Source organism: Synchiropus splendidus, chromosome 14 (assembly GCF_027744825.2).
Source record: "Synchiropus splendidus isolate RoL2022-P1 chromosome 14, RoL_Sspl_1.0, whole genome shotgun sequence".
Lineage (NCBI taxonomy): Eukaryota > Metazoa > Chordata > Actinopteri > Syngnathiformes > Callionymidae > Synchiropus > Synchiropus splendidus.
This window is the reverse complement of record NC_071347.1, coordinates 17,155,200-17,167,799: the sequence shown is the minus strand read 5'-3', so window position 1 is coordinate 17,167,799 and position 12,600 is coordinate 17,155,200. Positions and strand designations below refer to the sequence as shown.

The following is a 12,600-nucleotide window of genomic DNA, read 5'->3' as shown; positions in this document are numbered from 1 at the left end:
GAATTATGTTTGTGTTTTGGACTCTCGACACCACAGGATGAAAGGATGAGGAAGCGCTCACCTTGGCAGCTTCTGACCCGGCTTGCAGGATGAAGGCGCCGATACATTGCTGGTACCGGTTCTGGTGGGTGATGATGAAGGAGTGGGGGAGTCCAGACGCTGCTCAGGAGACAATAAAATACTTTTTTTAGAGCCAAGCTAAAATGTTTCACTTCACATGGCTCTTGGCATTGGCTACTTGAAGCGTTCAGCTGGTCGATGTTCCTGAGATGAAGTCGGTCCAGAGACAGGGGCTGATCCAGGACCGTGAAGGTGCAACCCTCCTTCAGCAGCTGCTCCAACTCCAAGTTCTGAGGCTGCCTGAGCGGGTTCTGGTCTGGTCCCACTGACCGCTGTGAGGTGAAGGAGACACATTCAGTGAAGGTGAAGACGGTGGAGAGAGAAGCTGAGAACGTCCCACCTTCTTGCTTCTTTTGAGCTTTGTGATGAGCAGGAATTCATCGAACAGGAAGAGATAGACGTCGGTCACCTTGGTGTTTTCTGAAACAAGCACAGTTTGGGGTCAGAAGCCTCCAGAGTGAGAGCATCTCCCAGCTGTGTGCAACCAACCTCCAAAGCAAACGTATGAGCATGTGACTGACCGAGCTGCAACGTGCCTCATCACGTAAGTGACTTGTTAGTTCTCATGAACTGCCTCCTCTGAACTCACATGTATGTAGAACAGCTGACTCAGCTGTTCACGCTCCATCACCCACAATTACACGCTTTGTCTCGCACCGATGATGTCATCGTGGGAACTAAAGAGTCGGGTGCGACTTTTAAGTGTGAAAGTTTGACGTCCCGAGAACACCCCTCCCTTTCTAGTCCTTCAAGTCACTCCTCGTGTTTCGGACCTAAATTCACTCGACTACAGAATCCGCTACGTGTGTAAAAGTCGAGTCAGAAGAAAGGACTCCTGAGCTTCCCGCACCTGTGAGAGCCAGCTTCCCTTCGTGCAGCAGACTTCTGTGAGAGATGAGGTTCTCCAGGGTGACGGCCTTCAGCAGATGTTTCAGGCTCTGGAAGAGGAGCAGAACAAGGCTCAGACCCAGCGCTGCGGAGTCCTCCCCACCCGCTCGGACCTCGGGGACGAAGGCCCGCTTGTCTCGCTCCCACACCGGCAGCCACACCAGGGCGTCTCTCAGCTGCTTCACCATCTGGTAGTTTTCCAGCCACTTGACCTTTCCCTCCAGATCACCTGCAGACAAAAGCCACGGCCTCAGATGCTTTTCCACAACACTCCAGCTCCCTCTTCCACTTCTGCTTTTAATCGATGCGGTGTTTTGCAGTCTGTTGATGGTTACCAGCCAAATAAGGGTGTGGTGGCGCAGAAACACCCTCAGGACCTTGGCCCACACATCATGTTGGCTGCAGCGCTGGCAGGCGCCACGCCCACCCCACTCCAGATTCCATCATGTGACTTGATGTTTCAATGCATCTTAAGTTGAACTTCACAAGGTCACAGGGTCAACGGAGAGAAGTCAGATGACAAAATCTGCCTTTTAGCTCCTGACTTGACCATTTTTGAGTTGTAACTGTTCTCTGAGACAGTGGTTCTCAGGTGGTTTTGTGACCCAACATCAAAAGTTGAGCCCAAATCCAGATAAAAACTCAACTAGGACTGCAACGATTAGTTGACGTCATCGATAACGTCGACAACAAAAATTCGTTGATGCGTCGTGTTGCTGTAAACGCACACATCGCAGTATGGGCATCGAGAACCGGCTGTTATTCAGAAGCAGTGAGAACCCTTCGACACCATGGTAGAATGATGAAAGAGTGTGACGCCACACACACTCTAGCTAACAGCTAGCATGTTGGCGAGCACGCAGCTAACTGCTTGTAAGTTGGAGATGTATTGAAGTGTCCTCAGTGTCTCTCTCCTCCACCTAATAATAACCAGAACTGAACTAGGTAGCGACACTGAACACACTGTTTTAGATCATTATTCAAATGAGACCTTTTGATGTGGATGTTGATCAGACATTTTATATGGGATACATATATGAATATTGACCATTTTAAAGTCTTCTCAGGGACCAATAAAGACCTCACTTTTATTGTGGTGGAGCTCTTTGTCAACTGTTTTGTGCTTCGTGCTTCACAGGGTCAAGACATGTTCCTGGATGATGTGTCACTATTTTGATAAACTTGTTGAATAACGTATGGTATCAGAGTATCACAGTGAGATGAAATAAACAACTTTAGGTGAAACAGAAATTCAAAATAGGTCCAAACAAAGGTAATGCGATTAGTCGACAACGAAAATAATCGTTCGTTGCAGCCCTAAACTCAACTCAAGCATAACATTTGAATTAAAGTGTGTTATTTTTTTCTGCCTAAGAAAAGGCCTGGACCCACAGAGAGCAGCTTGGCGACCCACTTTTGGGTCCTGACCCACCTCGACTGTAAAGTTCAGGTCTGGACTCACTGCGGTGACAACACCAGTAAAGTGGAGGCTGATTTTTGCCGTGAAGCAGCGACTCGTCTGCGTTGGCGCCGGCTTGTTTACATGTTGAGGCTCGCCGAGAGAAACTGGTTGGGGCTGCGAGTTATTTCAGGCTTAAACGTCCAAACGCAGACTGATAACATCTGCGTGAACCAGTCTGAAGTGCAACATCTGTGAAGCTCTTATCAGGACACGGGCTCGCTGACAAGTCAGTGAGAGTGTTGGAAGAGAGGAGCGGCTCACATATGGAGGTGTCCACCTGCTCGGCCACGGCCTGCAGGCCTCGGCTCTGCTCCTCCGACTGGAACCTCTTGGCGATGTTGCGCAGCAGCAGCGGGTAGCGAGTCAGCCTCTGCAGCGGCACCACCAGCAGGTCCCGCAGCTGCAGCCTGCGGCACTGCTCCTTCCTCTCGCACCACTGCGGGGGGGTCAGAGGTCGAGGAGAAGGGATGAAAGGGAGAGGGCACAAAGAGGCGCATTCTTCAGTGATGACACCAAACAGGTTGTTACAGCGGGGCGCCCTGTCATCAGGGCTCACGTCTGTGATGATACCTTCACGTAGGATCCAAAGTCCTCTCTGGACTTGAGGCTGGCCAGGTAGAGCAGCGCGGTGGAGTAGTTGAGGCAGTACTTCTGCAGACACTGGCAGATGCTGCCCTGGAACGCCTGCAAGCAGCAGCACCAGCAGCAGTTGACATCTCCGCTCCTCCCAGGCTTCGCCAGCGGATCTATTGACTAGCAAGGCACTTGAGCTGGCGTGCGTCGGCCCGACCAGCTCGGGTTCAGGCCCAGTCTTACATATCCAACACTTGAACTGGGTTGTGATTAAGCGTGCGAGGTGTCGTGTGTGTGTGGGTGACACTGGCCTTGCTGAGCAGCTCCAGCAGTCCCGGCCCCTCCCCCTCACTGAGCTCCAGCCAGCTCTTGATGACACGTAGGAGGCTGGTGAGGAAATCAGAGCTCACCTGCAGCAGAAAGCCAGTGTCAGATGTCACGGCGGGACCACAACCCCGTCGGCTGCGTGAATACATGCATTATATAACCCAGAAGCAAGCGTGAAGATGAAAACTCACTAGTCACGTTTGGTTATCGGTTCACAGCAGATAGTGTCTACAACACACCTGAGCTTCTTGGATCTCAGCCTTGACTTTGCAAACACATCTTGCCGTTGCTGTGCTTCAAAGTAACTTCTTCACATGGACCAGAGTTTGGAACAGTGGGAGAGACACTTTTGAATGGCGGCAGAGCAGGGTGTGTGTGAGCTACTCAGGGCTGGTGCTGCCTGGACATCCCAGTGACTTCTGTGGCCCACCAGAGCTCAGCGATCGAAATCATTGGATGAGCCGGAAACAGTGTCTCCAGAGTTAAGAGGCGGGGTCACGCAAAACCTAGACATTTCCTGTTGTGGATCACCATTGTTTCATGGATCTATATTTTGGAGTGTCGACCCCTCAACCCCCGATTTACAACTCTGTAGACACTGCTCCATATTACATACTTGGGATGGGCAATATGGACAAAAAAAGTTATTGCAATAAATGTAATTTGCCAATAACGGTAATTATCTAAAAAAATATAAACTGTTATGATGAAACTTATTAGTGGAGTTTGTCTCCAACATCATTATTTGCTTATGTTTAAATAGAATAGTTAACTACGTGTAGAGATGAGAAATTCAGTGTTTCACGTCTCTGGTAGAAGCTGCTGGTGTCTGACAGACTGCTCTGCCAGCTTTATTTAGGGGTTAAATTGAGCCGTCTGTCCGCTGTATCTCATGTCTCTGAACAGTTGACTTGAACTATGGAGTTGTCTGGACACATTTCCTAGATGCTATTGAAAAAATATTAGAAATCATGTGAAGAAATGATCATTTAGCCAAATTATATTCTCAAAATCATTATACACACTGTCAGTCCTTTGTCTTGTGTGTGTCAATTCTCTCTCCTAAAGTGGTTGTTTTTCATTGCCTTATTGAAGATTCTACTAATACTTTTACCGCTTTAGAATTTGTTAATGGTCCCCAACTGATGCCGGGTCGTAATTTTAGCTCTGCCTGTGAGAGTGTGTCCCCGATCAGTGAACCCCAATGGGGACGCAGAAGAGGACGCCGCCGCCAATACCGGGGCGGAGGTCCGTCCAATATCCAGCTATTTTCGCCACAGTGTTTCTTCACACGCAGGGGACTGATTTGAGCTGTACAACAAAAGTAAAAACCACGTCTCTCTTTGCTGCCACAAAAGGAAACTGCGGTGTGAGATTACCTGTTCAGGTTTCCTGTTCGGGAATGTCATTTGTAACCGTCACCTAAGACGCCATGCAGAATTTGTATTTAGATTTAGAGATTAAATACTTCCAAGTTGCGGGAATGTCTTTTCTCCACATAAATGGAATGTTTTTCCTTTGTCTTTATTTAGATTTATCCTTCATTTAAGTGCAACGTTTGGAAAAGTGAAACTTCAGTCCAGAGCAAGCTTTATGACACACACGTCAGTTTACAACCAGATTTTTTTAAATAGGAGCGCTTCAGCTAAAGTTTCTTCCAATATTGCTCCACAAACCGACTTCTTTATGGTGCCACAAGGTTTCGGCGACTCTCACCAGACAAAGCTCTTTGAGATTGGCAAACATCCTCCAGGTCTCCACATCAGTCAAGCAGTTTCTCTCCTGCAGGTTGATCAGCGTCTCCAAAAACACCTTGGATAGAAAAGAGACATGAAACATCTCACCAGGAAGACGCTTTTCTTTCCTGTGCATCAACAGTATAGTCACCTCTTTGAGAACCATGAGCTGATCCAGAAAGTAAACGCACTCGCTGGTGAAGAGCTCCCAAATAGCTTCCTTTGTCTTGAAGCCCTGAGGGTCGGAGGCGGCGCTCAGCTGGGATGACTGGTCCCGCAGGAAGTCCGAGAAGGAACAATCCTGCTCACAGAAAAGTGATGCAACTCGGTGAAAGATATCAGAAGAACACACTCATCAGGTCTGGATCTGCGTTTCCTCATATGCAGACACACTTTTGTTAGGGCCTGGTTCCTACACAAGCTCGGCTTCTGACACCTTTTCTGTTGCATTGCCTTCAAACAGTGGATTCTTTTTTGGAAATCTGGTTTGTTCAGCTTATGGTCAGAATCACTGGCTGAGCAATCGGAGCGGGATTTACATAACACACACACACACAAGCTGCTTAGCACAGCAGACGGCGTCAAAACTCTCACCTTAAACTTCTGAAAGTCGCCGTCTCTCCAGTCCTGGATCTCCACCGTCGACAGGCATTTCTCGATGTCCGACGCGGTTCCCACGCCCGACTTTCCTTTCGTCTGAAAAGTCCCATTCGCTTTTTAGACTAATGGCTTTGTGTGTGCGCCCGTGTGTGTGTGTGTGTGTGCTGTTCAAATATTTGCACAGACTCCCTTCCCCAAATTAACAATTTCAGCTTCAGTTGGGTGTTTCATGTGCGGACCAATTACAAAGAGTGAGTCGGCCACAGGAGGGATAAGAGGAGCCACATTAATCTGCTTTGAGAAGTGGGTCAGAGAACAATGTGCAAACCAACCGGCCAGTGCCGCAACAAGTCCATCAAAACAAACCACAAGCTCCCAGACGGCACGGAGAGACACACAACACACCTACCGTGCTGCGTCTGAAAGGCCACTTGGACTTCTTTGTGTCTGCAGGGGCAAAAAGAACTGCATTAAATATTGACAAGTGCAGAGAAACACCTGTGAGAGAAGCGTCAGCAGGCGACTACCAGTGGTTCTGGTAACAAAGTGGGACGATCACACATAACTATTTTTCTGGGGCCCCGTACTACGTGAATAACTCCTAAGGGCCACTTCAGATTTTCATCTCTTTTACACGCTGAACTGGTCCAGAACTTCAGCACCCCAGTCCAATCCTGATGAAGTTTCTGGTACCGACCGACAGAAATATGCTTCAATCTGCTAGTGAACTTGTGCTACACTTGAAGTCACAGTATACAACTTTCACATATGAAAACATCTCTTTCTGGCAAGCTTAACTACCTGGTTGTTCACATCTGGTTCTGGTTTCTGAAGACTAGACCAGCAGGACTCAAGTCTATACCAGTGATTCTTAACCATGGTTGGGCCGTGAGTGCTTCCTAGAGGGCCGCTAAAAGGTTTTTTGTGTTACACCTCAGGGCCGCGAGACACTCAGTTTCAATACATTAGCCACGTGTGTTGGCAGTAGTGTGTCACTGAATTGACAACTGCAAATCTGTGATAGTTAACAACTATGGAGAAGCTCTTGAAATGAAAAAATGATAAAGAAAGTGATGCCGCCCACCCGAGAGTAAAAACTGTTCATGAAAGCACCAGTTGAAATAGTTTTTAAATGACATTTTATGGCAATACTTTCAATTACACTCTACTTATATTTTCTATGCAGTTTAAATAAAGTGTATTTTTATTTTATGGTATTTAGACATGGATGTATTATATTAATTTTATTCAGAATTTGATTCAGTTTTTGGAATTTTCTCAACAGTTTGCATCAAGTGTTTCTTTTTTTTCTTTAGTAAATTTGATGAATATGACTTGCACCTGGTTCTGCTGTTGGTTCTTTGTATCTTTGTCGATGATCACATGGTTTTATGTCATTTCACAAGGTTTTGGTTTGCGTACGTGTAGTTATATTAAATATAGTTATTGATCACAAATGAAATCAGGAGTAATGAATCAGTTGTAATGAATGGGGCCTGTTCTGGGAAAGGGGGGCCCCGAGATCAAAGAGGTTAAGAACCACTGTTCTATATGATTCAATGTCAAAGGTTACCAGACAGGTTGGACCCATTTAACATGTCAGCGGCTCCATTTGAAACGAAAAGGTCTCCAGGTGAAACGTCCATTCCAGCCAAGCTGACCACCACAGAGCTCCGCCTCCTCTCCTTCAGCCTGGAGAAGCGACAGGTGAACTCCATGAGACACACAATAGCAGCAGTCTTTCACACTTTTTTTAGACGGAGACTATTATGTCTACGTACATGTGATACAGAAAGTTTCACTGGAACAGACGTGAACATGAGCCACGAGTGTTGCGTATGATGATCGTGCAGAGGGTGTTGCTGATTAATGGATAACTGTATTTGTGTGGAAGGAGGCAAGCTGTCACTGTTTGCTCATAATCCTCTGTCACTCTCCTTTTCACAGCGCGTAACTGAAGCAAGACTCCCGCCAAACAAGCACCGGCCAGCCTTTTCGCTTCAGGCCAAGACTGCAGTTTACTGTGAGGCCACTCAGATTCCATCAGGACAATGTGCTTCAAATTCAATTCATCATTCCAAGTTGGATATAATAATATACGCACTAAATAAATCAAACTTTTTCTCTTTTAGTTTGAAGTTAGATACCTTTATAAGCTACTTTAGCATTGCAGTGCGACGGCTAATGTTTGCCTCTTTTGTTACAATTATTTACAGCTGTTAATTAACAAATATTGTCCTATCATTGACTTATTAAAACTTAAGTGATTAATCTGTTTTATGTTAAGCTTACAGTACTTTTAGGTTTTACAGATTGTCTGTTGTCAGATTTCAGTAAGGTGTGTTTTATATCCCAGTACAATATGTTACATTTACTGTAACTCCAATCTTAAATTCATCATCAGCTATTTTATTTGCTTATTAATACCACATCAACTATTAACTATCAACTATTAAATCCCTTCAATTAAACATTTTTTCCCCAAAAAATGACTTTGTTACCAGCAGAAACCAGAACCTCCTTGACAAAAATAAACATGTCGACTAAAGGGTCTGTGTCTCTTATTCTTGAGCTTCGGGAGGCATCAAACATTATTGTGAAAACGAAACAATTCATTCTTTAAAACGATCCATCACAACAAGAAACTGGGCAGGTTCGATTGTGACAACGAGCCAAATGTTGCCAAAACGAACTGGGCTGTTCAGGAAAGTGCAGCTCAGCAGAAAACAACCAGACAAGCAGGTTCCGCAGAAGGTAACGTTCACGCCTGTCAGGCTGACACTGACCGACTGTTGGTCAATGACCCCTCACGAAGCTCCACTGCTCTACTTCTGCACTTTTTTCAGAGGACAAGAGAAGCAGAGCGAAGCGACAGGTAAACAGGGAACTGGCAGAAAGGAAGAACTTTTCTCTTGTGGAAGTGAATAAACATCCTCATGACGTGCGGTCAGATCAACAGGCCCTGTTATAATGAGGGTTCAGTGAAGGCCACGGAGAAGCAGACGGTTACACAGGAGCAGCCGGAACAATGTTGTTCTGTATCTGTGGTTTGACGCGTCAAACGGTTTATTATTCTTCCCCTTTATCAGACAAACACACCTCAATAAGCGGAGATCCAATTAATCTAAAGTCAACATGGAGGAACTCGCAACCGCAGCTGCATTTTTTTTTTTGCCTTTTGAATAGTGAAAGCAAGAAGGGGGTCCTTTATCCGTGTGGTAAGCTGATATGAGGAACCCCCACCCACCCAATCCGGATCGATGTACACGCTCGCAGCGCTGAATAAACAGCCCAGATAACAGCTGCACCTGAGCCCTGCTGCTAATGGGACAGTAAGAAAAAGCTCTAAAACAGGTCACTGCCTCCGTGCACTTCATTCCACAGCATCCTCACAATGCCATCCTGTTGCGGGAGAAGCTCTCTCTCTCTCTCTCCGGCAGCCTCTCGGCTACTGGGAGCACTTGTAAAAAATGGGCGCTTTGTTCCCGCACAAGAGAGAATAATGATGCTGGCCACCAATGGCCGGTGGGCTCCGGCCACTGTAAGAGGCGCATTGCCAGGGTGTAATTACAGGGACAATAGCCACCTAATTATCCAGTGAGGGGAAGAGCTTGGAAGCCCATTAGGAGGGGTGTAAGAGAAAACAGGCCTTAATGAGGGTTTGTCCAGGCCGCACAGAACCCTGGGACTCTCAAAACTCTAATGCTCACGCTCCATTAACAAAGACATGAGTGACAATGAATGCACAATGGGGCTCCTTAAACCGATGGTCCAGTCGCCCCGCGCTCACGTGTGTCCAGAGGCATGTGGCACACGGGCCTCGGATTCCTGTCATAAAAGAACATTCTTCTTCTCAAAAACCGACGCTTGTCATCGGAGAAACAGAACGCAAACTTCAATGGTTGACTCAAGATGCACAACTTAGTTCCAGCAAGCAACATTTTATCACATTTTTCTCTGTAGTGGTTTTGTTTGTTTTGTTTACCCCCAACACTGAGACTCAATATGAAGACAAAAATAATGAAAACGCCAGATCCGGTGTGTGAATGCTTGACAGGCCAGTAAAGCATGTTAGCATTCACTCATCACTACTTTACTTTACTGTACTCCACTAAGCTGATAACTGATGTTAGTCTGGCCAGTCATTAATCTTGGTTGTTTTATTGTCGACTGCATTATTTGCTGCTCAGTGATGGCAGGTTGTGTTGTTATTAGCCATTGGCTGCGGCTAGCAGCCTTTAGCTCGCTTCTACCTAATGCTGAAACAATGAAAATATGAAAATAAACAGACATTAGGGCTATTTATTCAGTATTTATAAGCAAGAGATGCTATTTTTTCATTTTGTCTGGATTATTTAATTGGTTATTTATGGTGTCCAGTTTTTTAATGCTGTGCCACTATGGGAAATGGTATTGTGTATCAAATATCCTTCTGGTTATTGATATCAAGCTTGTAGTTTTAGTATCACGACAACCCAACAAGCCACATGATTTCATTTTGATGGGATTTTCTAAAGCCCTCCGTCTTATATTAACAATAAAAATGTCATTTTAATACTTTCCTTTAAAGCATAAACTGTTGCAGTGCATTACTTGTTTTGTTGAATACAACATATCTTTGAGCTTGGCCTGTCTGTGCTCTACAAATTACAATGAACAACATCAGGACATTTTGAATAAATTCGCAAGTGACCTGCTTTGACTTGTAGGCAAGCGATTAACAGGCTTAAAGGGGCATGACAAACGCAGCGCAGCCTGCTGTTGGTTGGACTGGTAAATCATCATTTCAGTATTGGCGAGTCTGTCAGATTACAATGTTGTGTTTGCTTGATGTTAGACTCTGTTGGTAAAGCGTGGACTGCTACTTCACCAACAGCCACAGCATGGTTCCATTGTAAAACAATGACACAGGGAGTGACAATCCTATTACGTAATATGTATGACGTCAAATCAAAACATCTTTTATCGAAATTAGCTGCCTACTTCCTCTTTTATATGCATTGACTTTATAGTAATAGGCAGAGAATGTGTGTTTTCTGTGTACGTCACCAAACATTGAGAATAACTGGAACATACCTGTCATCAGGGTGGTCTTTCTCCTGCACAAACAGAAACACTCAGCATTAGCACACTGTTTAAAACGCCTCTCAAAAATCTGGGTTCAACATATTAAAATGTGGCAATGTTCTTAAGCTGTTAGGCGTCACCATTGTTCCCTCTGCGCTGCACTGGACGAAGCACGGCCCTCCTCCCGCTAACAATGCCACTATATCACTTTCAAAGACATTCAAATCTGAATCAGTGTTTTAAGTGGTCGCTGGGATTGAAAAGCCCCCCGATATCTGAGGAGAATGTCGGCACTCCATTGAGAAAGTGCTCTGTTGAATGCCAGGATCTGATGAATAGATCTCCCCATTATCTTTTTCCATCGCTCACTGACCCCTCCATTATTGGGTGACTGCTGACTGCAGTGAATAGAGGCCCAAGCAGAGGACTTCCCAGGGCTCTCCAGGCAGTGGGCTTGGTCGGAGCTGTCAGTGCATGTAACTGCTGATTCATTTGCTGTCAAAAGCACACATTGTGGATGACCACCACAGGGGGTCCATAGCTAGATCGAGCTTGCTCCAGTGAGGAATGTGAAAGAACTTAATCTGAATGGAAAAATGAACCCCGGGTTGGTAGCGTCGCCCATCGCCGCTCACCTGTAGTGGCTCAGTTTCAGGGAAGTGAAAATCTTTCTGGATAGTTGCGCTGCGGCATTCTCGCTTGGTGGTGGTGATGCCATTGTCGAAAGTCTTTGATCTATGTGATCTGGTTCTTTGTCGACCACAGGACGAGTTGGACTGATACAGCTCTACATCGGAGAGGGGGCTCATGGCGAGAGGGGACTTGACTCTGGTCGGGGACGTCAGTACAGTGGCGCTAGGTTCCTCCTGTGTGGTGCCCATTCTGACCATATCCATCATGGAGCGCCTGGTGCTTCTCATCCTCCTCAGAGTCGGGGACGTGGAGATCCGGCCGGGGGCCTGCCGGTCAAACTGGAACAGAGGAGGTATCAAACCATCCGAATCCACCAGGGACAAGCGTTTCAGCTTGGAGTGCGTCCGTTTCAGATCTATGTGCATGATGACCGGGCTGCTGGTCTGGACTTCCTTGTGCTCCAAACACCTGCCATCCGTTTGGGTCTCGGCGTCGGCCGCACCTGGCGTGACCACCTCGTTCTCCACCCACTCGATGTAGCTCCAGTCCAGCTTCCTGTCAACGTCCTCGTCCTTATCCGGCAAGATAACGTGCTTCATTGTAGACATCTTCGCCCCACAGGCATCGTCGAGCTGCGCTGGTCAGAAAGCTGGTGGGTCCGCTGCCTCTGAGCTGCCGGTCAGATGATAGTAATCCTGTGGCATTCCACCACCATTCTCCCCGTTGCTTCAGAGAGGGAGAGAAAATGGATCAATAGTGGCTCGCATGAAAGCGACAGACCGGGTTCATGTGCCTGCTTAATCTCCTGGGAGAGAGAGTTTTCAACGGCTGAAAAGCACGTCTGCTGAAAACAGAAGATTATTGCCTGCCACGGTTTTGTTTCCAGCACTGTTCAGTTATTAAACCAATTTATTTCTGTTTAAAAGCGGAGGGTGGTATTGCGTTTTAGCTAGCCGCGAGGCGAGGAGCAACCGGACGCAACTCTGTCTCACTGTCGCCAATGATGAGTCGATCGTTTGGCTGTACTTACGGACACGACACAGGCAGCAGCGGGGAGTCTGTGACAACAACAAAAAAAACTTAGCTTCCGGCCGAACCGCTCGATTCCATAACAAAAACACCAGTGCGGCGGGGAAGAGACGCAGGTGCGGAGTGAGACCGGAGAGGGAGTGGAGACTCGTGTCACCCGAGAGA

The 12,600-nt window shown here is 46.6% G+C and overlaps 1 protein-coding gene across 1 annotated transcript in view; it reads right to left on the bottom strand.

The window, feature by feature from the left end:
* plekhg7 (pleckstrin homology domain containing, family G (with RhoGef domain) member 7) overlaps positions 1 to 12,600 on the bottom strand; it is a 13,332-nt gene extending 732 nt beyond the window's left edge. The window contains exons 1-16 of the mRNA XM_053885371.1: positions 12,437 to 12,600; positions 11,409 to 12,132; positions 10,783 to 10,805; positions 7,280 to 7,398; positions 6,116 to 6,153; positions 5,701 to 5,802; positions 5,258 to 5,407; positions 5,087 to 5,182; positions 3,355 to 3,453; positions 3,041 to 3,154; positions 2,732 to 2,906; positions 1,122 to 1,237; positions 971 to 1,058; positions 461 to 540; positions 239 to 392; positions 62 to 159 (exon numbers count right to left, since the gene is read on the bottom strand). Of these exons, the coding sequence (XP_053741346.1) occupies positions 62 to 159; positions 239 to 392; positions 461 to 540; positions 971 to 1,058; positions 1,122 to 1,237; positions 2,732 to 2,906; positions 3,041 to 3,154; positions 3,355 to 3,453; positions 5,087 to 5,182; positions 5,258 to 5,407; positions 5,701 to 5,802; positions 6,116 to 6,153; positions 7,280 to 7,398; positions 10,783 to 10,805; positions 11,409 to 12,014 (2,058 nt within the window). The 5' untranslated portion in view covers positions 12,015 to 12,132; positions 12,437 to 12,600. The remainder of the gene's footprint in view (positions 1 to 61; positions 160 to 238; positions 393 to 460; positions 541 to 970; positions 1,059 to 1,121; positions 1,238 to 2,731; positions 2,907 to 3,040; positions 3,155 to 3,354; positions 3,454 to 5,086; positions 5,183 to 5,257; positions 5,408 to 5,700; positions 5,803 to 6,115; positions 6,154 to 7,279; positions 7,399 to 10,782; positions 10,806 to 11,408; positions 12,133 to 12,436) is intronic.